The following is a 27,869-nucleotide window of genomic DNA, read 5'->3' on the forward strand; positions in this document are numbered from 1 at the left end:
TTGTGGTTATTTCAGTAGGATAAATCGTGCGTTGTGTCGTTAATGAGATGGATGGTACTGAAAAATGTATAGCACCTTTTACTGAAAGAGGTTAACTCTTGATGGCATTTCTTAAAAAAGTCTATTCTTGACTTTGGTGGTTTGCTAAACTGCCTGTTTTTTTTGTCTGCACTTTTTCCATGTGTTTCAAAATTGCATTTTATGCATAATGTCTATGTTTTCAGATCTATTAGCTAAGCTTTCCAACAAGTCAAATTAGATATGCTTTGGGGTTTAATTTGGTGTTAATATACCTTTCATTAAAAATCAAAATTATTATTTTAAAACAGTTTCTGACTCAGGTTTTATTCCAAAATATGCAAAATACAGTTAAAAAGTGACGGGATACACTTTTATATTTTAAACAAAAGGGATTGCTCCTTGGTTCTTTGCTTTTTTGCAAATTAAGACCGCAGTTGTCTGCAGTAGTTGTCTTGGGAAATAGTGTGGACATCACTTTAAAGAGGCTTTAAGGAAGTTTAGCTAAGAGGCTTTAACCCCTCTGTTACATGCCACTCTTTTATTTTATGCTGCAGCCTTAAATTTTTTCAGAAATCCCTTTTCATTTAAAGTTACAAACAAAAATTTGCTCAGTATTTACAGGTGTTCTTTTGGTAGTTAAGCTGCTTCATCAGGAGGTTTTGATGAAAGTGAATTTTGATGAATTATTTCTTTATCTACATAGTCAACTTAACATGTGGCTTAACTACCCATTTTCTATCAGAAGTTATAGAGGTAGCAAAAATGTTCAACTATACAAGAGTCATGTGTTCCTACCTGTCATAATTTATTCCTGATTCTATTTGCAAGTGAATATCCTTAATATTCCACTTTGCTTTCTTGAATATCTTTTTCTAACTCTGTACTCCAGCTTCTGCACAGTCTGTGGCCTTGATTCCTTCTGGTTAACTACCTGAAGGACAGGAGCCATGCAGGAGCCAAGAGGCTCTTATTTGATTCCTTTTTGTTTTGTTTTTTTTTCTTTAATAGATGGTCTGCTTAGGAAATCCCATTACTCTAATGTTTACCACTTGTCAGGTTGTATTATCAGAATGAAGGGACTATTTTTTTCCCTTGAGTGATCTTCCCAAATGAAGATTCCTCTAATAGAAATAATCAACTTACCTGGTGATTACCCTTTACCTTAAAAAAAATAAAAATAAAAAGATTTCTTTTCATAGAAAGATAATGGAACATTTCAGCAAAATTTATTTCTGGCAAAACAGAGGAGTAGTTTATCATCTAAAGACTCTCAACCTGAAGCAGCTTTAGAAAAATTTTCTTAAATGAGAGACCATAGACTGTTCATCATATTATTTGGACAACTGAAAAATAAGACCAAGTGCATGTTGACTTTTGTTTCTTCCCTTTATTTATATAACAACCGTTTCAACAATCCTGCATGATACAAATGAGCTTCAGTTTCCTGATCTGCAAAATGAGTATAAGAGTACCCATTAATGATATAATAGTTGTTGTGTAAATAGTAGCTAATACTGCTGCTTATGTATTTGGCAACACTGAGACACTGTGGGAGAATAAAAGAAGAATATGTATAGGAGGTGCTTTTGGCTCTGAAGGGCTTTATGATCTATTTGGGAAGATAAATAATGTAGAGGATGCACACTGACTTAAAGGGTGGTGCATGTTCAGAATACTAGGAGGTAAAGGCTTCATGGGGCAGACTAAGAAGATTTAGAGGGAGGCTTCTCAGCCCTGGCTGCACTTCAGCCCCACACAGTGACTTTTAGAAACAGACCTCTGGTCAGACCCACCCTAGATAAGTTAAATCAGAATCCATGGGGTGTGACCCAGGCATTAGTTTCCAGGGAATTGTAACAGGCTGCTAGGGTTGAAGATCATTTAAAGAATCTACATGGGCAGAGGCTTTCCAAATAGGGCAAAGAGCATAAAGAAAGCTGAAGCTTCTTTTGCTGTCCTGGATGCTCTCGATTTCAGAATGTGTGGTAAGCAAGGGCCACTTGCTAACACTGTGCATATCTTCATATAAATGTAGCAGTACCTGTCATAAATCTGGTAAATCAAATGAGAGGAAGGGTGGTGTTTGATGTTGTTTTTTGGTTTTGTCAGGATTTTAGGATTTTTTTAGCTCTAACTGTAAAATGTGAATGTGATGACTATGTATATGTATATATTTTAAGTAGATTAAAAGGTTTTAATCTGACATTTTTGTATGTGAAGAAGAACCACCACCTAGAGTTGATTTTCTAGACATGATAATAGACTTGCTCTGGGTCTGTGTGACACTCCTACCGGGGTCCTTTGTGACCCACATTCAAGAGAGGCTCTGGGTAGTAAATATCCTGTGTGTTGAAGTACTCATTGGCCTTGACATTCTCCATTGCCTCAGCCATGTGCACAGGCTGGCCAGAGACCCTTTGATACCAGCTTCCTATGTATGCAAACAACTTTAAATTTAGTGTCTTGTTTAAAATGGAACTGCATATCACTAAAACTATTTCGTATTAATGAAAGTGGGAAGGGGCTGGAATCTATAAGATACTAAGGAGGATTTGAGATATTGTGTAAATGCTTAATAACTTTAACCTACATTTTTGTAAAGGGAAAAATCCTATTTTTAAAAATGAGGATAGAAAAGTTTTGAAGTGGAGTAGAATGAATCAGCTGGGCCATAACGGCTCTGGCTGGAAAAAAAAAAAAAAAAAAAGCCACATCCTGGATATATAACAAAAATCATGATTACCTGACATGTGTGTATATGTGAAATTTATTTTTAAAAAAGAGTCTTGTACCTTAAAAGGCATTCATTTGTTTATGTTACGTGTTTAGGTTTCCGTTCAATAAAGAAATCTTTTTTTTCTTTACAGATAAGGATGATTTAAATGATGAACCACATGGTAAATATGGTCCTCTTTTATTCTTCTGATTCTATTGTTCTTTTCTGCTTCATCTTTCAAGGAGTTGGGCTAAGTTGGATTTCACTTGAGGGGTCATTAAGGAAATTGAAAATTTCAGTATAGTTTTCATGTAAATTTACAGCTGAAGATAAAATGAAAGAGTGCAGCCTGCATGCAGAGCAGGAGTTTCATTTTCTCATTGGAAAGCAGGCCTTTGGTAAAAATAGATTGATGCCCATAATGGCATGTCAGCATCTTCCACTCAGCGGCAGCTACTGAAGATTGCCGTTGGAGGCAGGAAAGAGTTGTTTAATCTAGGCCACAAAGTACTTTGAAATCACTGAAGCCCCAAGACTCTTACTGGCTTCAGGTCAGTTTACTTAAAGATAGTAAAGAGCCGAGAGGATTGTCCTAAGCATTCATTCATTCAAAAAATATTTATCAAGATTTGCTCTGTGCCAGGAACTGCTCTTTTTGCCAGAGATACAGAGGTGAATACAACACAAGGCGTGCCCTCATGTAGCTTCCATTCTAGAAGGGGATTCAGACACAGACAAATAAGTAAATGTAGACTGTGTTAGGAAGTGGTAAGGGCTATGAAGAATAAGACAAGGAAAGGGGCTAGAGTGACATGGAGGAGGTGCTGTTTTAGATTAGTTGGTCCGTGAAGGCCTCCCTTTGGAAAGGGGACACTTGGGCAGAATTCTGAATGAACTTGACAGGTATCCAGAGGAAGTACATTCCAGCCAGAAAGAACAGCAAGTGCAAGGTCTCCAAGGCAAGGCTGTGTGCAGCATGCTCCAGAGACAGCGAGGAAGCAGAGGGTGACCTGAGCAGACTGAGCTGTAGACGAGATATAGAGAAAGCAGGGCAGGGTCTTCAGCCTCAGAGATCATAGAAGAATTTAGGCTCTTACTCTGATTAAGACGGGAAGCTACTGGAAGCCTTGTGCACAAGCCTAACATGATCTGACTTTTTATAAGGATTGTTTATAGGACTTTTTTATATGGATCACTCTGTATATGTGTATCACTTTTATGTTGAGAATATACTGGGGTGGGGAGGGCAGTTGGGAGGATATCACAATAACCCAGGAAAGTGATGCCGTGGCTTTGGAATAGGGTGGTGTAGTGGAGAAGATGAGAAGTAGTTGGATTCTGGATATATTTTAGAAGTAAATAGGATACATGGGATTTGCTGATGGGTTACATGTGGAATGTAAGAAAAAGAGAAGAATTGACATTGACTCCAAAATTTTGGGCTTGGACAGGCATGGAATGGAATTGCCATTTGCTGAGATGTGGAGATTTAGGAGGTAATGGAAGAGCAGATTGGCTTTGAATTCATTAGGATTCAGAGGCCTATTAGGTCTTCAACTGGTGATGTTGAGGTATAATTGGAAAAGTGAACCTGGATCTCAGGGCTACAGGTGAGGCTGCAGAAATAAATTTGTAATTTAAAAAAGAAAAAAGATGGTACTTTAAAGCTGTCAAATTGTATGAAATTATCTGGGAGTGGATGTAGATTGAGAAGAGGATCTTAGGGCACTGCATAGTAGGAGGAAAATAGAACAAGTGGTGTTCCAAAGACCAAGAAGTTAACCATCCTGATTTGCTCAAAGCTAAGAAGTTTCATGGTACGTGGCATTTTCAATGCTAAAACCTCAACACTGGGACACACTGGGATGATCGGTCACCTGCCGTGTGAAGGCATTTCAACAAGTGTCTCAAGGAGTCAAATGCTTAGATAAACAAGGACTGAGCAACAATCATTGAATTTGGTGACACAGAGGTCTTTGGTGACTCTGACAAGCCTTGTCAGTCATGAAAAGACAAGTGGATGTGAGGACTCCCTTGTATTGGATAAACACACATAGAATGTAACGCCACTGCTCCAGGGACATCATACTCTTCCCCAAGCCCACCTGGAGGGGCATGAGCTTTTCCCAGATCCTTTGCAATTATCTGTATGATCTAGATCAGATCACTTAACCCCTCTGTTTGTTCATTATCTTTATTAGGGAAATGTCCAGATTTTTCATGTGAATCTATCAATATGCTATCTGTATACTACACTGTACTAGGAGTTATGTAGGTTAATTTTAAACAGATACGGTTCTGGTCTTGTAGGAATGTACACTTTAGAAACAGATAGAATCCCACCCTGTATCAGGAGAACTAGGCTTTGATGTATGTTAGAGAAGGAATGTCTGAACTTTGCTTAATTTAAAAATTGAATGTTTGACCATAGATAATTTAATCTGTTAGTGTATTTTTAATATTTTTGTGTATTTCTAGTCTTCCATGGATGAGCCAAAAATAAAGACTGCATACACCTCCACTAGAGAAGTGTTGAAAACTGTTTGAGGGCAACAGCTATGTCTTCTCAGGCTAGTACTTGACCACTGTAGGTTCTCAATGAGTATTTGTTGAATGAATGAAAGTAGGTATATCAGTTAGGGTTCAGCCAGAGAAGCAAAACCAGTAATAGATATGTATGCATATACATGAAGGAATTTATTACAAGCAATTGGCTTATACACTCAGGGGAGCTGGCTAAGCAAGCCTGATGTCCATAGGGCAGGCAGGCAGCAAAAAAAGATCATGAGCAGGCTGACACCACAGGGGCATGAGCTAAAGCTTGAAGTCTTTGAACTCAGAGAGGGCCTATGCCCTCTTTTAAAAGGCTTCCAACTGACTAAGTCAGGCCTACCCAGGATACTCTCCCTTGTGATGAAGTTAAAATCAGTTGATTAGGGATTTTAATTACATTGGCAAAATCCTTTTACAGCAGCACCTAAATTAGTGTTTGGTTGAATAAATGGAAGAGGCTATGCGTGTGCTGCAAATGACTGTTGCCCTTTTGTCCTCCAACTCCTGCAACAGAAAACTTTCGTAGCTCTCCCTATGTGGAAACATACTGGAAAGGGAATTTGAGGAATATAGTTCAGCCTAGCTGAGATGACACTTCACAAAGCCATCATACGAGGTAAAAACTGGTTTAGGATAATTTATAGGCTTAAGTATTTTCATCCATGTAGAAAAGGGATTTTTTGTTTTTTTATTTTGATTAGCTGGAATTTTATTGTCCTTATATTATCTTAATAAATAAATGTGATCATTTGTGATATAAAGGTGACCTACTTGAAATTATTTTGGATCATAACTTTTAAACTCATCCTTGGATTTCTACTGAATAGGAGGCCAAATATAGCTCAACAGAAAACAAAATAGTTTATTTACATGTTTTGTTTTTAGGCTTCCATGGCCCCAGGTCCTGCCATAGAGACTGACCTTTGAACTTCCTCCCACCCCACCCTAAACCCAAACTTCATTCCCCAACGAAAGGCAATGCCCATGTGATTTTCTTCAATATTTGTTTTCTCCCTTTGCTAAATACATTTGTGTGTTTGTGTGTGTGTGTGCTTATGTATGCTTTGATTGCCTCAGAGTCAACCCTGCTCTTGAGATTAAAACTCCAGATAGTTTTAGAGAATAGAAATCTGTTTTGGTTCCTGTTGATTATTTGATTTCGCCAAGAGGAACAGCTGCCTGGAGGCCTACTTAACAGTACATTCTCTAATCTTTTTTCCTTTTGCCTCTTCCACAGCACCCACTTGCCAGTGACAAGACATTTCGTTAATTTGGAATGAACAGTTTCCTCTTTTGTTATTTTCAGTATTGAAGGGGTTGGGGAGACAAATTATTAAATGCCTACTTGTGTGCAGTGCTAGAACCATACTCTATAATTCTATCATTGTTTGTGTTTATAGTCTATTCAGTCCTGGAATATATTCAGACCTCAAGAATTTATGACCTTATGTTCAATTGTATATATTGCACTTGGCACACTGCCACACAATTTATACTCAGTGATGATACTATGCTTTTTATCATACTCCCCACCCAAAGTTGGCATTATTTATGTGTGAGAATTGGCAAACTTCACCATCTCATGGTTGACAATGGTGCAAGCTCTGTGAGCTCAGCTACCTGTTTTCTGCATCTCTCATGCCTGACTTAACAACATTCAGTAGATGCTCAGCTGATAATTGCTGAAAGAGGAAGTCAGCCATCCTTCTCTCCCTAGATGTTGGAGACAGCTGTCTGTTAGGCAACAGGTGTCAATATCAGCTGGGTTTTTTTATCATTTGTGGCTTTGAATTTCAGGGACATAACAAGAATTATATTTTTTCTGGAACTGAATTTTTTTTTCTCTCTGATGATTTCATACATCCTAGTTCTCCACGGAAGCTGCTACTTACTAGTTAGTAGTGCTAATGTCACATTGCTTCAAATTTTGTTTCATATAATTGTAATGTGTGTATTCCCAGTGCCACTGCTTGAGTAATTGATATTCTTCCTAGTGAATGTAAATATTATTACTCTGAGCAGCCAACCTTGTGAGAGGCTCAGAGTGGAACTCATGGGTTGTGTTAAATATATTTTTTGACTCACTTCCAAACACATTTTACTCTTGCCTTGTGTTTTAACTGTTTCAGGAAATACAGATTCTCTAAAAGTACTCTAGAGAACACGATTAAAGTTGTAGTGATTGCAAATGTGAGCCTGCCTGGGTTTGAATTCCAGATGGGCTATTTCCTAGCTGTGTGACTATGGGCAAATTACTTACATCTCTAACCTTCAACTTCTTCATCTGTAAAATGGGTATAAGTATAGCGCATACCACATAGAGTTCTAGTGAGGATTTAATGAGTTAATGTGTATCTAGCTCAGTTTCTTGGCACATCATGTGTTCGTTAATTATTTGTTCAATGGATATTAGTGTTACAGTAATACGCTTGGGTATGCAAGAAATGCAGTTTTCTTTATTTCAAACTGAAGTCTTTTTAATCCCTGACTCTGAATGCTGTGTGCCAGGTGGTGGCAGCCATTGGGTGTCTACCTTCTCCATTGGGGTTGGTCTGATGTAGGCGTCTGCTGTGGATTTATTTGTTCTGTGCATAGATGACACCTGTCATTCCATCCGGCGGAGTTCAGTAGTATCTTTTTGCAAACTCAGTCTCCATTCTAGCTCCCTCATGGGTCGCCTATAGCTCCTTTAGCCGCTGCTGGTGTCCCAATTAGAGCCAAGGGAAGCTTCCTTGTCCACTTTTCACGTTCTGTGGGAACCGTCCCTGGGGAGCAGGGGGCGGGTCTTTGCTCTGTCCTACTTCAGTATGTCCTGTCGCCTTCTCTTCTGCCCCCTCTTTCGCCACTGGCATCGGGCGTTTGGTGAGCCTGCCACCTTCAAGAATCCCAGACAGGAAGTAGGATGTATCTTTGCCCAATTCTCAGTTTCATCCCCACTCTCCAAATTAGTGGCTCATGTCTCCACCACCACTGGGCGATAGTAAGGGTGGGGAGGGCATGGAGCAAGCCACATTTGCATTCTCTAATCTTATTTTCTTTTGCCTCTTCAACAGCACTGTGTTCCTTCTCTCCAACATGGAGCCCTTACACCTATTCTGGGTGTATGGTTTCAAGGTGATGAAAAACCGGTTTTGTTAGCACTTCTTTCTGATGGGTCCTTGTTTCACATTAGGCAGTATGAGTTAAGAATCTTGCATGTTTGTTTTGTTGGTCCATTGTGGGATCTGCCCCCTCAGGCTGATGTATTTAAATAACCTGCCATGAATGAGCACTTCATAGAGCTGTCATTATTATTATTGTTGTTATTATTAGACAAATCTACACTTGATTTAAGTGATTCTTTTACTCTTTTAAGGCAGTGGTTCCTAAGTCTTTGGACTTCTCGTTTATTTTGCTTAATTGGGGCTTAACGAAGGGTTGCCAACTTTTTATCAACTAAAGAAAATTATTTTAAAAATTCCATCTACTTCTATCATTTCTTGTAACCCCTTCCTCTCTCATAGTGGACGGGTATAATTGTGAAGCAAGAACAATCTTTTAAAGTATGTAAATTTAGCCATAAGAAAACTTAGCAGATTGCTCTCAGTTTGCTCATTTAGCTGCAGTCCAATGAAAATTTCTCCCAAACCATCATCAGTCAGCCAAGTGGCATTTGGAAATCACTGCCTCAGGAGTGTTTCAGCCACCGCTTCTGGTTCAGTGTCAGCTATGATTACATAGAGAACTAACGTATAGGATAACTTGGGCCAAAGGAAATACTGCCTACTCAGAAACAGGAGTGTCGAGTTTGAATTTCTGGAAAATTGCCACCTTTCGCTAGTCATTGTACTTGGGTAAACATGGCCTCAGAGAGGTTTTGCAGGAAAAATTATAAAAATTCTATATGCCTTGTGATCTCATTTTGGATCTCCTCGGGATTCCTCATCAAGATGCAATTAAGTAGAGAAAAATTCTGCCTTGGGGTGCGATTTTAATTACCCATCGTGTTATGACTTGACTTTCCTTTGCTGCCTTTTTTCCATTTCCATACCACAGCTTCTGTGTTTGACAGCTCCTTCACAGAGTCACTTAGTTTTACATCAGGAGCGAAGCATTCTCCGAGTCGACAGGGAGGGGACAGCGACCACTGACTGTTGCCTTAGTGTTTTCCCTTAAAACCGTCCGTGTGGGAACCGCCTTTTTCTTTTCTCTCCCTTTCCAGCCTCAGTTTTATGACCCCGTGGAGCCCGTGGACTTTGAAGGACTTCTGATGACACACCTGAACAGCCTGGATGTGGAGCTCGCCCAGGAGCTGGGAGACTTCACGGAGGACGACTTGGACGTGGTGTTCACGCCAAAGGAATGCAGGACTCTGCAGCCTTCTCTGCCGGAGGAAGGGTAATCCTTTTCCTAAAATATAGACGGGATTCTGGCTGACACGACTGCTACCGTAATGGGGGAGAGGCCCTATTCTGGTCTCTTTTAAAAATAAACAAAATCACTTAGATCCAAGAAGAGGGCGGGATGCCCCTATGGTGCTGTCACCTAGATGTGGATAGTTTCTCTAATTGGCTTGAAGAGCCATGTGGGGACTAAGCCGTTTAAAGGGGTACAGTGTGCAGAATGGAAGCCTTAGGAGTGGTTTAGATAGCAGACTCCAGAGCCAAACTGCCTGGATGCATCACCCGCTTGGTGACCTCGGGCAAGTCACTCCACAAGCCTCAGTTTCTCCATTTGTGGTGGTGTCAAGACTCTTTATAATAATCAGTGAAATGACTTCATTCAGAAGCATTTTAATTACTTCCACATAGAAAATAGATCAAGTTGTAAAGATAAATCCAGTAAATATTTATGAAGCATCAACTATGTGCTGGGCACTGGGATACTAAGTCCCTGTCCTTGGAGAAAGTTTTGTCGGATGTTAAAGCAATGGGGAAAGCACTGTAGCACGGATATGGAAATAGCTGTTCTAGGTTTGAGTTTCTACAGTGGGGTCAGTCTATGTTTTCATGAGTGTGGGCACTAGCTATTGGTATCAAACAATGGAATTATATCTAGATGAGACTCCTTGTTGCTTCATAAAATATAAAAATGACTGTTTCTTTGGAGGTTTAGGATGAACTTTCATGTGTCCTTACATTAAAAACAAAATTAAGATGCACATCCTCTTGGGCATTTTCATCCTCATCTTCCCCAAAAGGTCCTGGAAAGAAGATCATGAAAGACTACCTTTACCCTTATTACTCTGAAATGTTCTTGTTCTATCTTGGATTTTATTTTTTCACAGTTTAAGGAGGTTGGATGAGAATGGTATGGTATTATCATGACTTTTTGCTCTCTTGTTCAGACAGTTCTCATTCAGGTAGGAGAGCTGACCATGTGCTCAGCTCTAACATTGTGAAAATACTCACTTCCCAGAAAACAGAAACGTTGTGATCCTTGGGAAACATTTTTCTCTGTTGTTGATTTATTTATTCAAGTGTGACTCTAATATAGGTAATGTGTCTTATTTTCACCTATGGTAGAGAAAATCCCTTAATTTTTATTTCTTTATGTAAACGTTTATGGTTAATTGTCTTCAAATGAGATCAGAATCTGGAAAAAATCAATTTAAAATATTTGAAACAAATTTAGATGCAGGAGGCTATTTTTTTGAAATTTGAGAGAGGAGGCAATTTTTCCTTTAGAGTCAGTTTTTGATGTATTATATTATCTTGTCACCAGAATTTATAGCTAACACATTATCTTTCTGATGACTTTAAAACAACCTCTACTGTTTCAATTGTTGCCAAAAGTCTCTGTACAATTAAAGCATGGGAAGGTAACATCATAATCATGCTAGTAAACAACAGCTGACTCATGTTAGGCACCTATGCCTGGCCCAGAATGTTTTTTTTTTTTTTTAATATTTAATAATACATTTTATTTAACCCAATGCATCCATAGTATTTTAAATTCAGTTTTATTGAGATATATTCACATACCATATACTCATCCAGAGTGTACAATCAGATGTTCTCAGTATCATTATATAGTTGTGCATTCATCACCCCAATCAATTTTTTAATATTTTCCTTACTCCAAAAAGAATAAAAATGAAAGTAAAAAAGAACACCCAAAGCATTCCACACACACACACACACAAACACACACCCATGCCACCCATATTTTTCATTTAGTTTTTGTCCTCCATTTTCTACTCATCTGTCCATGCTCTGGATAACGGGAGTGTGAGCCACACAGTTTTCACAATCACACTGTCACCCCTTGTAAGCTACATAGTTATGCAATCATCTTCAAGAATCAAGGCTACTGGGTTTGACAATTTCAGGCATTTCCTTCTAGCTATTCCAATACACTAAAACTAAAAACTGAAAAGGGATATCTATATAGCACATAGGAATACCCTCCAGAATGACCTCTCGACTCAATTTGAAATCTCTCAGCCGCTGAAACTTTATTTTGTTTTATTTCTCTTCCCCCTTTTGGTCAAGAAGATTTTCTCAATTCCGCAATGCCAAGTCCAGGCTCATCCTTGGGAGTCATGTCCCACATTGCCAGGGAGATTTAACACCCCTGGGAGTCATGTCCCACGTAGAGGGGGAGGGCAGTGAGTTCACCTGCCAAGGGCTGGCCCAGTATGTTGCATTGAACTGCGATGGTGTTGTGGTCAGAAGCATGGGCCCTACAAGTGAACTTCTCAGGTTCAAATCCCTGCTCTATCACTTATGAGCTGAATGATCTTGGGCAAGTCCCTTATCATCTCATTCCTCTGCTAAATGAGAAGTATAACAGTGCCTTCTCTATAGAGCTGAATGAGAATTAGCTCAATCAATATACATAGAGTGATTAGACCAGTACCTGGTGCATAATAAATGGCACATTGGTGTGAACTACCACTGATAGTTTTTATTATGTGCCAGGCATCCTTCGAGGCACTCCACACACTCATCTATTTCATCTTCATCTCAGCTCTATAAAGTGGGCCTTATACTGATAATATCACCTCTTTAAAATGAGGAAACTGAGGACAGAGTGGTTGAGTGACTCACCCAAGGTCACATAGCTACCAAGTGATGGAGTGGGGATTTGAGCTCAGGGCTCAGAGGCACATGCTTAACCTCTACGGTATTTCACCTAATACTGACATCAACCTCACTGGTGGGTACTGTTCTTATCCCCATTTTATAAACGAGAAAAACAAGACTTGAGCATTTAGACCTAGTTATCGCAAGTACCGATAATTGCAAGTAACAGCAAAAAGTTTTGCTACTGGGGGAAGTTAGTTATTTCTAATTTCAAGACTCTGAAGCACTTAAAGAGTGTGTCTTACAACAAGTGTCCTAAGCAGATATGACCTTAACCATCCTAGTTAATAGTCACCAACCAAAGCCCGCACCTACCAACTCCTGAAAGCATAAGACAACTGTACTTCTTCAGGGCTCTCCAAAGGAGATCACGCATGCCTAACAAGGGTACATGTGAGCAAAAAATATTTCCAAACTACCCCTGTGAGAAATATGTATTTATTCTTACTTTTCTTGTTTTGTATTTGATTAAAGCTAGTTCTACCTGTCTTTTGTCAGAATGCCTTCAGGGATAGGTATAGTTTAACATGATTCCCTATAATTAAAAAAAAAACCTGCACAACATAAAATGATGACATGTTTGTCTCATCAAAGTACTTTTTTTATTGACTCAGGAATACTTCAACACTTGAAATGAATGGGCAAGAACACATTCTCATGTGATATGGGTATGAAATCATGTTGCTCTCCTTGGGCTTGATAAGAGACTATTTTGTTGTTTTCCCTAGTAATAACACATTTTTATTTCTTTTTCCACCACATTAGGGTTGAACTGGATCCTCATGTCAGGGACTGTGTTCAGACCTATGTTCGGGAGTGGCTCATTGTGAACCAGAAGTAAGTTACATTTTTAAAAAATCTTATGAAGTTTGCCATATGTACTTTTATAGTTTAAAGAATAGCCTTTAAAGAAACAGGTGACTCCACTGTGTACTGTACCCTGACCTTTTTCCCCTCTTTATCTCCCTCCTCAGAGATAATCACAAAGCTGATTTTGTTTGTTTGTTTTTGTCATTTCCATGCACACTTTAGACTTATAGCTACGAATGTATATATCACACACATTCTTAAATAACAAATCATGGTTTTTATGTTTTCAAGCTTTACATAAAATGTATTAAATCTTGTATATCAATTTAGAACTTAATTTTTTCAAATAGTTATTTGCTATTCTTTTAAAAAAATTTTTATCGTGGTAAGCCTTTTTGTTTCTTTTCTTTCGGGTGAATTCCTAGGGGAGAACAAGTAAATGAATTGAAACTTGGCCTCAGATTCAAAGGTAGCATTTAAATTTATGACTGACAAACAAATTGCCTGCTAGCCTTCCAGTCAAAAGGGCCTTTCCCTAGGCTAATCAAATATTCTCTGACATTGTTCGTAGCTGTTTTTTGTCTCCACACCACTGACCTGGACAGCACTGTTTAATGAGAAATATCTTAAACACACTAAAGTGCTCAATCTGTATGTGTGTATGTGTTGGGGGGCTTGGTGAGAAATGTCTGGGGAGTAGGGGCATACCCCACGAGAGAAGCATCAGAGAACCTTTTATGAGACATGTAGTTTGAAGAAACTCCATGCTTTTGAAATTCTGATAGGTTCTCCTCTCCAATGCTCCAGTAAGAATTACTGTTCTATGTGATAAATGGACTTACTGTGAACGACTTGGGCATTGGGCTTTATCCAGCTCCTGGAACTGTGCCATTGAATTTGTGTTGATGTTTTTTGGAGTAACGTCAGTATGCATACCATTTTCGCTAACTGAAAAAGAAAAAGCATAGCTTGTAAAAAGTAATTAAGAGGAGGCGGGGCAAGATGGCAGACTGGTGAGCTGTATGTTTTAGTTACTCCTCCAGGAAAGTAGGTAAAAAGCCAGGAACTGCGTGGACTGGACACCACAGAGCAATCTGTCTTTGGGCATACTTCATACAACACTCATGAAAACGTGGAACTGCTGAGATCAGCGAAATCTGTAAGTTTTTGCGGCCAGGGGACCCGCGCCCCTCCCTGCCAGGCTCAGTCCCGGGGGAGGAGGGGCTGTCAGCTCCAGGAAGGAGAAGGGAGAATTGCAGTGGCTGCTCTTACCGGAAACTCATTCTACTGATTCAAACTCCAACCATAGATAGACTGAGGCCAGACACCAGAGACTCTGAGAGCAGCCAGCCCAGCAGAGAGGAGACAGGCATAGAAAAAAAACAACACGAAAAACTCCAAAATAAAAGCAGAGGATTTTTGGAGTTCTGGTGAACACAGAAAGGGGAAGGGCGGAGATCAGGCCTTGAGGCGCATATGCAAATCCCGAAGCAAGGCTGATCTCTCTGCCCTGGGCACTTTTCCTTAATGGCCCTGGTTGCTTTGTCTATTAGCATTTCAATAACCCATTAGATCTCTGAGGAGGGCCGTTTTTTTTTTTTTTTTTTTTTTTTTTTTTTTTTTTTTTTTTTTTTTTTTAAATCCTTTTTGCTTTTTCTAAAACAATTACTCTAAGAAGCTCAATACAGAAAGCTTCAAAGAATTGAAATTTGGGCACGTCAAGTCAAGAGCAGAACTAAGAGAGCTCTGAGACAAAAGGCAATAATCCAGTGGCTGAGAAAATTCACTAAACAACACAACTTCCCAAGAAAAGGGGGGTGTCCGCTCACAGCCACCATCCTGGTGGACAGGAAACACTCCTGCCCATCGCCAGCCCCATAGCCCAGAGCTGCCCCAGACAACCCAGTGTGACGGAAGTGCTTCAAATAACAGGCACACACCACAAAACTGGGCGTGGACATTAGCCTTCCCTGCAACCTCAGCTGAATGTCCCAGAGCTGGGAAGGGGGAGCAGTGTGAATTAACAGAGCCCCATTCAGCCATCATTTGAGCAGACTGGGAGCCTCCCAACACAGCCCAGCAGCCCAGAACTGCCCTGGGGGGACGGCACTCACCTGCGACATAGCACAGTCATCCCTCAACAGAGGACCCGGGGTGCACAGCCTGGAAGAGGGGCCCACTTGCAAGTCTCAGGAGCCATACGCCAATACCAAAGACTTGTGGGTCAGTGGCAGAGACAAACTGTGGCAGGACTGAACTGAAGGATTAGACTATTGCAGTAGCTTTAAAACTCTAGGATCATCAGGGAGATTTGATTGTTAGGGCCACCCCCCCTCCCCGACTGCCCAGAAACACGCCCCACATACAGGGCAGGCAACACCAACTACACACGCAAGCTTGGGACACCAATTGGGCCCCACAAGACTCACTCCCCCACTCACCAAAAAGGCTAAGCAGGGGAGATCTGGCTTGTGGAGAACAGGTGGCTCGTGGACGCCACCTGCTGGTTAGTTAGAGAAAGTGTACTCCACGAAGCTGTAGATCTGATAAATTAGAGATAAGGACTTCAACTGGTCTACAAACCCTAAAAGAACCCTATCAAGTTCAGCAAATGCCACGAGGCCAAAAACAACAGAAAATTATAAAGCATATGAAAAAACCAGACGATATGGATAACCCAAGCCCAAGCACCCAAATCAAAAGACCAGAAGAGACACACCTAGAGCAGCTACTCAAAGAACTAAAGATGAACAATGAGACCCTAGTACGGGATATGAAGGAAATCAAGAAGACCCTAGAAGAGCATAAAGAAGACATTGCAAGACTAAATAAAAAAATGGATGATCTTATGGAAATTAAAGAAACTGTTGACCAAATTAAAAAGATTCTGGACACTCATAGTACAAGACTAGAGGAAGTTGAACAACGAATCAGTGACCTGGAAGATGACAGAATGGAAAATGAAAACATAAAAGAAAGAATGGGGAAAAAAATTGAAAAACTCGAAATGGACCTCAGGGATATGATAGATAATATGAAACGTCCGAATATAAGACTCATTGGTGTCCCAGAAGGGGAAGAAAAGGGTAAAGGTCTAGGAAGAGTATTCAAAGAAATTGTTGGGGAAAACTTCCCAAATCTTCTAAACAACATAAATACACAAATCATAAATGCTCAGCGAACTCCAAATAGAATAAATCCAAAAAAACCCACTCCGAGACATATACTGATCACACTGTCAAACATAGAAGAGAAGGAGCAAGTTCTGAAAGCAGCAAGAGAAAAGCAATTCACCACATACAAAGGAAACAGCATAAGACTAAGTAGTGACTACTCAGCAGCCACCATGGAGGCGAGAAGGCAGTGGCACGATATATTTAAAATTCTGAGTGAGAGGAATTTCCAGCCAAGAATACTTTATCCAGCAAAGCTCTCCTTCAAATTTGAGGGAGAGCTTAAATTTTTCACAGACAAAGAAATGCTGAGAGAATTTGCTAACAAGAGACCTGCCCTACTGGAGATACTAAAGGGAGCCCTACAGACAGAGAAACAAAGACAGGACAGAGAGACTTGGAGAAAGGTTCAGTACTAAAGAGATTCGGTATGGGTACAATAAAGGATATTAATAGAGAGAGGGAAAAATATGGCAAACATAATCCAAAGGATAAGATGGCCGATTCAAGAAATGCCTTCACGGTTTTAACGTTGAATGTAAATGGATTAAACTCCCCAATTAAAAGATATAGATTCGCAGAATGGATCAAAAAAAATGAACCATCAATATGTTGCATACAAGAGACTCATCTTAGACACAGGGACACAAAGAAACTGAAAGTGAAAGGATGGAAAAAAATATTTCATGCAAGCTACAGCCAAAAGAAAGCAGGTGTAGCAATATTAATCTCAGATAAAATAGACTTCAAATGCAGGGATGTTTTGAGAGACAAAGAAGGCCACTACATACTAATAAAAGGGGCAATTCAGCAAGAAGAAATAACAATCGTAAATGTCTATGCACCCAATCAAGGTGCCACAAAATACATGAGAGAAACATTGGCAAAACTAAAGGAAGCAATTGATGTTTCCACAATAATTGTGGGAGACTTCAACACATCACTCTCTCCTATAGATAGATCAACCAGACAGAAGACCAATAAGGAAATTGAAAACCTAAACAATCTGATAAATGAATTAGATTTAACAGACATCTACAGGACATTACATCCCAAATCACCAGGATACACATACTTTTCTAGTGCTCACGGAACTTTCTCCAGAATAGATCATATGCTGGGACATAAAACAAGCCTCAATAAATTTAAAAAGATTGAAATTATTCAAAGCACATTCTCTGACCACAATGGAATACAATTAGAAGTCAATAACCATCAGAGACTTAGAAAATTCACAAATACCTGGAGGTTAAACAACACACTCCTAAACAATCAGTGGGTTAAAGAAGAAATAGCAAGAGAAATTGCTAAATATATAGAGACGAATGAAAATGAGAACACAACATACCAAAACCTATGGGATGCAGCAAAAGCAGTGCTAAGGGGGAAATTTATAGCACTAAACGCATATATTAAAAAGGAAGAAAGAGCCAAAATCAAAGAACTAATGGATCAACTGAAGAAGCTAGAAAATGAACAGCAAACCAATCCTAAACCAAGTACAAGAAAAGAAATAACAAGGATTAAAGCAGAAATAAATGACATAGAGAACAAAAAAACAATAGAAAGGATAAATATCACCAAAAGTTGGTTCTTTGAGAAGATCAACAAGATTGACAAGCCCCTAGCTAGACTGACAAAATCAAAAAGAGAGAAGACCCATATAAACAAAATAATGAATGAAAAAGGTGACATAACTGCAGATCCTGAAGAAATTAAAAAAATTATAAGAGGATATTATGAACAACTGTATGGCAACAAACTGGATAATGTAGAAGAAATGGACAATTTCCTGGAAACATATGAACAACCTAGACTGACCAGAGAAGAAATAGAAGACCTCAACCAACCCATCACAAGCAAAGAGATCCAATCAGTCATCAAAAATCTTCCCACAAATAAATGCCCAGGGCCAGATGGCTTCACAGGGGAATTCTACCAAACTTTCCAGAAAGAACTGACACCAATCTTACTCAAACTCTTTCAAAACATTGAAAAAAATGGAACACTACCTAATTCATTTTATGAAGCTAACATCAATCTAATACCAAAACCAGGCAAAGATGCTACAAAAAAGGAAAACTACCGGCCAATCTCCCTAATGAATATAGATGCAAAAATCCTCAACAAAATACTTGCAAATCGAATCCAAAGACACATTAAAAAAATCATACACCATGACCAAGTGGGGTTCATTCCAGGCATGCAAGGATGGTTCAACATCAGAAAAACAATCAATGTATTACAACACATTAAAAACTCGAAAGGGAAAAATCAATTGATCATCTCAATAGATGCTGAAAAAGCATTTGACAAAATCCAACATCCCTTTTTGATAAAAACACTTCAAAAGGTAGGAATTGAAGGAAACTTCCTCAACATGATAAAGAGCATATATGAAAAACCCACAGCCAGCATAGTACTCAATGGTGAGAGACTGAAAGCCTTCCCTCTAAGATCAGGAACAAGACAAGGATGCCCGCTGTCACCACTGTTATTCAACATTGTGCTGGAAGTGCTAGCCAGGGCAATCCGGCAAGACAAAGAAATAAAAGGCATCCAAATTGGAAAAGAAGAAGTAAAACTGTCATTGTTTGCAGATGATATGATCTTATATCTAGAAAACCCTGAGAAATCAACGATACACCTACTAGAGCTAATAAACAAATTTAGCAAAGTAGCGGGATACAAGATTAATGCACATAAGTCAGTAATGTTTCTATATGCTAGAAATGAACAAACTGAAGAGACACTCAAGAAAAAGATACCATTTTCAATAGCAACTAAAAAAATCAAGTACCTAGGAATAAACTTAACCAAAGATGTAAAAGACCTATACAAAGAAAACTACATAACTCTACTAAAAGAAATAGAAGGGGACCTTAAAAGATGGAAAAATATTCCATGTTCATGGATAGGAAGGCTAAATGTCATTAAGATGTCAATTCTACCCAAACTCATCTACAGATTCAATGCAATCCCAATCAAAATTCCAACAACCTACTTTGCAGACTTGGAAAAGCTAGTTATCAAATTTATTTGGAAAGGGAAGATGCCTCGAATTGCTAAAGACACTTTAAAAAAGAAAAACGAAGTGGGAGGACTTACACTCCCTGACTTTGAAGCTTATTATAAAGCCACAGTTGCCAAAACAGCATGGTACTGGCACAAAGATAGACATATAGATCAATGGAATCGAATTGAGAATTCAGAGATAGACCCTCAGATCTATGGCCGATTGATCTTTGATAAGGCCCCCAAAGTCACCGAACTGAGCCATAATGGTCTTTTCAACAAATGGGGCTGGGAGAGTTGGATATCCATATCCAAAAGAATGAAAGAGGACCCCTACCTCACCCCCTACACAAAAATTAACTCAAAATGGACCAAAGATCTCAATATAAAAGAAAGTACCATAAAACTCCTAGAAGATAATGTAGGAAAACATCTTCAAGACCTTGTATTAGGAGGCCACTTCCTAGACTTTACACCCAAAGCACAAGCAACAAAAGAGAAAATAGATAAATGGGAACTCCTCAAGCTTAGAAGTTTCTGCACCTCAAAGGAATTTCTCAAAAAGGTAAAGAGGCAGCCAACTCAATGGGAAAAAATTTTTGGAAACCATGTATCTGACAAAAGACTGATATCTTGCATATACAAAGAAATCCTACAACTCAATGACAATAGTACAGACAGCCCAATTATAAAATGGGCAAAAGATATGAAAAGACAGTTCTCTGAAGAGGAAATACAAATGGCCAAGAAACACATGAAAAAATGTTCAGCTTCACTAGCTATTAGAGAGATGCAAATTAAGACCACAATGAGATACCATCTAACACCGGTTAGAATGGCTGCCATTAAACAAACAGGAAACTACAAATGCTGGAGGGGATGTGGAGAAATTGGAACTCTTATTCATTGTTGGTGGGACTGTATAATGGTTCAGCCACTCTGGAAGTCAGTCTGGCAGTTCCTTAGAAAACTAGAGATAGAGCTACCATTCGATCCAGCGATTGCACTTCTCGGGATATACCCGGAAGATCGGAAAGCAGTGACACGAACAGATATCTGCACGCCAGTGTTCATAGCAGCATTATTCACAATTGCCAAGAGATGGAAACAACCCAAATGTCCTTCAACAGATGAGTGGATAAATAAAATGTGGTATATACACACGATGGAATACTACGCGGCAGTAAGAAGGAACGATCTGGTGAAACATATGACAACATGGATGAACCTTGAAGACATAATGCTGAGCGAAATAAGCCAGGCACAAAAAGAGAAATATTATATGCTACCACTAATGTGAACTTTGAAAAATGTAAAACAAATGGTTTATAATGTAGAATGTAGGGGAACTAGCAGTAGAGAGCAATTAAGGAAGGGGGAACAATAATCCAAGAAGAACAGATAAGCTATTTAACGTTCTGGGGATGCCCAGAAATGACTATGGTCTGTTAATTTCTGATGGATGTAGTAGGAACAAGTTCACTGAAATGTTGCTATAGTATGTAACTTTCTTGGGGTAAAGTAGGAACATGTTGGAAGTTAAGCAGTTATCTTAGGTTAGTTGTCTTTTTCTTACTCCCTTGCTATGGTCTCTTTGAAATGTTCTTTTATTGTATGTTTGTTTTCTTTTTAACTTTTTTTTTCATACAGTTGATTTGAAAAAAGAAGGGAAAGTTAAAAAAAAAAAAAAAAAGAAAAAAGACAAACAAGGAAAAAAAAAAAAAAAACAAAAACGATGTAGTGCCCCCTTGAGGAGCCTGTGGAGAATGCAGGGGTATTCGCCTACCCCACCTCCATGGTTGCTAACATGACCACAGACATAGGGGACTGGTGGTTTGATGGGTTGAGCCCTCTACCATAAGTTTTACCCTTGGGAAGACAGTTGCTGCAAAGGAGAGGCTAGGCCTCCCTGTATTTGTGCCTAAGAGTCTCCTCCTGAATGCCTCTTTGTTGCTCAGATGTGGCCCTCTCTCTCTGGCTAAGCCAACTTGAAAGGTGAAATCACTGCCCTCCCCCCTACATGGGATCAGACACCCAGGGAAGTGAATCTCCCTGGCAACGTGGAATATGACTCCCGGGGAGGAATGTAGACCCGGCATCGTGGGATGGAGAACATCTTCTTGACCAAAAGGGGGATGTGAAAGGAAATGAAATAAGCTTCAGTGGCAGAGAGATTCCAAAACGAGCCGAGAGATCACTCTGGTGGGCACTCTTACGCACACTTTAGACAACCTTTTTTAGGTTCTAAAGAATTGGGGTAGCTGGTGGTGGATACCTGAAACTATTAAACTACAACCCAGAACCCATGAATCTCGAAGACAGTTGTATAAAAATGTAGCTTATGAGGGGTGACAGTGGGATTGGGAATGCCATAAGGACCAAACTCCACTTTGTCTAGTTTATGGATCGATGTGTAGAAAAGTAGAGGAAGCAAACAAACATACAAAGGTACCTAGTGTTCTTTTTTACTTCAATTGCTCTTTTTCACTCTAATTATTATTCTTGTTATTTTTGTGTGTGTGCTAATGAAGGTGTCAGGGATTGATTTAGGTGATGAATGTACAACTATGTAATGGTACTGTAAACAATCGAAAGTACAATTTGTTTTGTATGACTGCGTGGTATGTGAATATATCTCAATAAAATGATGATTAAAAAAAAAAAAAAAAAAAAAGTAATTAAGAGAAGAAAAAGTTAGATGCTAATCCATCATCTGTTCTTATGCGAATGGAAAACTCAGTTTGCCAGGCAGTCAAGTAAGATTATGCTTTGCTGGCAATAAATAAAAGATTTCAGAACAAGTTGTCCTCAACCTTTTAAATGTTATAATTAGAGGTACTTTCTGGGTACTAAGATTCTAAAAAAATCTGAGAAGGGACAATAAATAGAAAGTCTGTTTTACTACATTTAGTTGTCAGATTTATTTTCTATTTAGGACACTACTCTTTTTCATTTCCCATAGCAATGCAAGCCCATTGGAATATTTTTTTTTCTCTATCTTGCACGCATTTTTTTTTAAAAAGGCTCTTTAGAATACTCATTGTAGACATTTTAGAGATTACAGGAAATCAAAAGAAGGAAACAAAAGTCACTCAATTTCGCTATAGGTAGATAACCACAATTAACATTGGTTAATTTGGCTTGTGTTTCTTTGTATATAGCTTTTGGGTTGTGTTTCTTTGTATATATATTTATATAAAGACTAAACCAGATCATAATACTATTTTGTAGCATGCTTTTTCAATCTTCACAGTAAGTGGTGATTATCTCTCTTTGCTATTAAATATTCTTCCACAACATAATTCTTAATGGCTGCATAATATATTTGTACCAAAATTCATTTACCCAATTTTAATTTTTAGGTGGTTCCCATTTCTCAGTGTTATACCCAAATACTGTAGCATCCTTTTAGCGAAAACTTTGTACACATGTATGATTTTCTTACTTTGGAATAAATTCCTATAAGAGGAATTACTGTGTCTAAGTGTATGTACAAATTTAATGTGTCAGAAAGATTATTAAGATATACATGAATCCTCAGGAGTATTGGATGTTATCTTTTTGTAAAATTTCCTGTCTTATTTGTCAAAAGGTTATGTTTAGCTTTGATTTACATTTTCTTTGATTATTAAATTGGGCATCTTTTTTTCTATATATTTGTTGGCCATTTGTAATTTTTCCTTGGTGCTCTGCTTATTCATGAAATTTCTGCATCTCTATTAGTGTATTTGTCTTGTCTTGATTTTTATTTTTAGGAAATCTTTATTATTAAGGATATTATTCCTTTGTCTATCATATATTACAAATTCTTTATCCAGTATGACTTTTGCCTTTTAAAATAGTTTATAATTTTTAGCATTCAGAATTAGTTATATAATCAATTCTATGTTGATATTTTTCCTTATGATTTCTACTTTTGTGTCATACTTAAAATTTAATTCATGAACCTAATATTATTTTCTAGGAATTTTGGGTTAAAATATTAGTCCAAACCATTAGCCAAGTGATCATTGCTTCTGTTCCCTTATGTATCTCCATTTGTTTTTATCCCTTTTGTAGGGATGATTATCAGTATATTTATTCTATGCAAGTTTTTGTGTCTTTTTTTTTTTTCATTAAAAAAGCAATCTCTGTTTTAACATAATGTTGGAAAGTATACAAGAGGTGGGGATTGCCATTGGCCCAATTCTCTGCACACTTGTGTAATGGTGCAGTTCCCCTCCTGGAATTCAGATAATGGACAGGTAGAGAGGTATGCAACTTCTAAACCCATTGTCAATTTCTGGCAAGCTTTGACTAGTGCACCTCTGCTTTTTGAGGAAGCATCTTTTTCTATCCTACTGTTTGATTCTCTGGTACTCTGATCATGAAAACTATCATTCTGAACACATATGCCTCCCAGGAATTTTTCTGTGTGTCCATATATTTTATTTGAGGAGAGAATATGATGCACTATTGCCAGACACCCTTAAGCCCTATGTACATTTTCTGCCCAGTTGTTTCCTATGAGTTGTTTCTATCTGGTTTCAGAATGACGATACAAGAAAGACAAAGAAAAGGTGGTAGTTTATATAAGCGAGACCAGATGGAAACTCTGAGTGACTCCAAAGAGCAACCACTCCAGTGAAAGAGATTTTAGATTGCTGATTAGTAGAGACATGAACTTCCCAGAGACTGGCAGGGGAGAAGGCCCAAAGTGCCTCCCAATCTTTATTCAGTAAGTTTCCCTTTGGCGAGAAAAAGTATTGTGGATCTTTCTTTTTCCGTCTCCGTCCAATTCACAGAGATACTATCTAGATTCTGGCATTAAGTTATTTGTTAATTTGCATGACTTTCTGTTTTTTTCTGTGCCATCATAGGTGGTTCACTGGAAAGTTGGAGGAGAATGTAATAGGGTCTCTGGTCAGTTGTTAATTAGTGATTAATTAACTCTCCTTTGAAATTTTATTTTATGTGCCAAAAATGCTTGCTTATTATGAAAAATAATCAAGAAACTTAGAAGTGTATTATGTAAAAAGTGAGTCTCTTGCCTCACTACCCTTTCATCCCCTACTCTTCACTGCAAGAAGGTCAGCTGTATAACCCTCCAGAACTCTTTTTAATGTCCTCACAGATATTCATGGATATTTATATTTTTTATAAAAATGTGATCATAGAATATGTTGTTCTACAACATGCTTTTTTCTTCCAATAATATCTTAGATACCTTTCCCTATTGGAAATCTATCCTATTCTTCTGAAATGCTCCAAAGTGTAAGAGGATGTGTCATAAGTTATTGAATCTTTCCCTATTGATGGGTATTAGAGTTGTGACTATTTTTCACAATTACAAGTAATGCCACAACAAACATCTATACACATTTCCTTTGTACTCTTGTGAATATTTATGGAGGCAAGAATGGAACCAGTGCACATGATAGATTCTGAAAGGCACTGCCAAATTCTTCTACAGATAAGTTGTGTTAATTCACTCCATTACCAACTGGCCGTGAAACTGCTCTTTCTCACTTATTCTTGCCAATGCTTGATAGTATTGATTAAAGTAAAAATTTAAGTTCCTCCAATCTTATTCTAGTTATCATTTTAAACTAGAACTTATTATACCTACTTTCGGAACACTGTTTCCTGTCATTGACTTTTCCTTCCTTATCTACTCTAAAATCCCAATTTTGAAATTAGAAAAATAAATGGTTTCCTCTTTTTCCCTTTCAAGGGCATCTTCTCAGGGAGTTTGCATAGGTAGTGTCACGGTGAATAGAAAGATTGCTGGGCTAGTTACTGGGGGAACTGAGTTAAGATCCATCATTTGCTAGATGTGTAATCTGGGGCAGTTCATTTACTCTCTCTGAACCTCATTTTCTTTATCTGTTATCTAATGAAAAGGAAGCAGAGAATGTTTGTGAGAGTAGCTCCTAAAAAATGTGATCTTCTTAGCTCTGCTGTTCTTTTTTTTTTTTTTTTTTTTTTTGCCATCAATGCTCTTTCTTGTTATTAAAGGATATTATTGAATATCTGCTTATACCCTACACCAGAGAGGAGGTGTATGACTGCAGTAGACATATCTGCAATGACATCTCCTAAGCCTGAATGTCTCATGCTGCTAGGACTGTAGAGCCCAGGTACTGTGTGCCTGCTCAACATTCCCTTCTACTTCTCCAAAAATCCCCTCATGTTGAGAAAGTGCCCCCCTACCCCCACTGGGTTACAGCTTAACACAAGACCACAAAACCCAGGCTTCCTTATACTCTCAAAGGACCAAAGCTCACTCAAAATGAGATAGTCTGAATAGCCTTGTATCTTGTAAAGAAATTGCATTGGTAGTTTAAAACCTTCCCGTAAAGAAAGCTCCAAGCACAGAGGGCTTTGTTGGTACTTTCTCCTGAACATTTAGGGAAGAAGAGGGAACACTTCCCAACTTATTTTATGAGACCGGTATTACCCTGATACCAAAACCAGACAAAGACATTATAAGGAAAGAAAACTGCAGAATAACATTCCTCATGACTATAGATGTAAAATATCCAAACACATTTTTAACAAACTGAATTCAACAATGTATTAAAAGAATACTACATCATGGTTAGTGCTGTTTTATCCCTAGAATACAAGAATGGTTTGATCAATCAATATAATTGGCAATATTAATAAGCTGAAAAAATATGATTATTTTAATAGATACGTAAAAGCATTAGATAAAATCCAATATCCATTCCTGATTTTAAAAAGAAATTCTCAGTAAACTAGGAATAGAAGGGAATTTCCTTAATTTGATAACAAATGTCTATGAAAAGCCTACAACTAGCATCATATTTAATGGTGAAAGACTGAATATTTTCTCCTTCAGATAAAAAACAAGACAAAGATGCCCATTTCTACCACTTCTATTCAACAATGTAGTAGAGGCTGTAGGCAGAGCAATAAGGCAAAGTAAAATAAATAAATAGATAAATAAATAGAAGAAGAAGAAGAAAAAGGCATCCAGATTGGAATGAAGAATAAAGCTGTCTTTTTTTCACAGAAAATGTGATTGTCTATTTAGAAAATCTGATGGCATCTATGAAAAGGCTACTGGAACTACTAAGTTTAACAAGGTTGCAGAATTCAAGATCAATATACAAAAACCAATTGTATTTCTATGTACCAGCAATGAACAATTGGAAACTGAAGTACAATAATATTTAAAAGGGGATGAAAAATAATATTTACTTACCAATAAATCTGACACTAAAGTGTACAAAAATTGTTGAAAGAAATCAGTGAAGATAAATGGGGAAATATATCATGTTCATGGGTCAGACGATTAAATATTGTTAAGATGTCAGTTCTCTCCAATTTGATTTATAGATTCAACGTAGACCCAGTCAAAACCCCAGCAGGCCTTTTTTTGTAGGAATTTACAAACTGATTCTAAAATTCACATAGATATTGCAAAGGATCTAGAATAACCAAATCAACCTACAAAACAACTTTGAAAAAGAAGGACAAAGTTGGAGGATTTCAAGACTTATAAAGCTAATATCGTTACAGTGATCAAGAAAGTGTAGTACTGGCTTCAAGATAGACAGTCAATGGAAGAGAATTGAGAGGGCAGATATAAATCCTTACATTCTTGGTTAATTTACTTTCAACAAGGATGTTGAGACAATTCAATGAGGAAAGAATAGTCTTTTCAACAAATGGTGATAAGACAGCTGGATATCCAGATACAAAAAAAAAAAAAAAGAGAGAAGTATATAGACTGTTACATAACACCAAACACAAAAATTAAGTCAAAATGGATCATAGACTTAAATGTAAGAGCGAAAGCTCTAAAACTTCTAGAAGGAAAAATAGGAAAAAATCTTTGAGACCTTAGGTTAGGCAAAGATTTTTCAAGTATAATATCAAAAGCACAATTTATACAAGAAAAAAAATAAGTTGGACAATAAATAGAAACTATTCTGCTTCAAGTGACACCATTAAGAAAATGAAAAGACATAGAGTGGGAGAAACTGTTTGCAAATATATGTCTGACAACTGATTTTTGCCAAAAAGTAAAAGTCAATTAAGTAGAGAAAGGATAATGTTTACTACAAATGGTGCTGGATCAGTAGGTCTCCATATGAAAAAAGAAGGAGGAGGAGGAGAAGGAGGACAAGAACAACTTTGATCCATACCTTTCACTCTATATAAAAATTAACTCAAATGGATCAAAATGTTAAACCTAAAACAATAAAACGTCTAGAAGAAAAACAGGAAAAAATATTTGTGATCTTGGGTTGGGCTGAGATTTCTAAGATACAACACCAAAGCACAATCCTTAAAAAAATTGACAAATTGGACTTCATCAAAATTAAGATCTTCTGCTCTTCAAAAAACAGTCTTAAGATAATGAAGAGGCAAGTCACAGAGTGGGAGAAAATATTTGAAATCACATATTTGATAAAGGATTTGTATGTAGAATATATAAAGAACTTTTAAAACTCAATAACGAGAAAACAACCCATTTTAAAAGAAAAGGCAAAAGATTTGAAC

At 37.9% G+C, this 27,869-nt stretch overlaps 1 protein-coding gene across 1 annotated transcript in view; it reads left to right on the top strand.

The window, feature by feature from the left end:
• Window positions 1–27,869, top strand: part of DOCK8 (dedicator of cytokinesis 8) — a 216,974-nt gene that overhangs the window by 51,509 nt on the left and 137,596 nt on the right. The window contains 2 exon segments of the mRNA XM_037851154.1: window positions 9,492–9,667; window positions 13,123–13,194. Of these exon segments, the coding sequence (XP_037707082.1) occupies window positions 9,492–9,667; window positions 13,123–13,194 (248 nt within the window).

Source organism: Choloepus didactylus, chromosome 10, assembly GCF_015220235.1.
Source record: "Choloepus didactylus isolate mChoDid1 chromosome 10, mChoDid1.pri, whole genome shotgun sequence".
NCBI classification, from domain to species: Eukaryota; Metazoa; Chordata; class Mammalia; order Pilosa; family Megalonychidae; genus Choloepus; species Choloepus didactylus.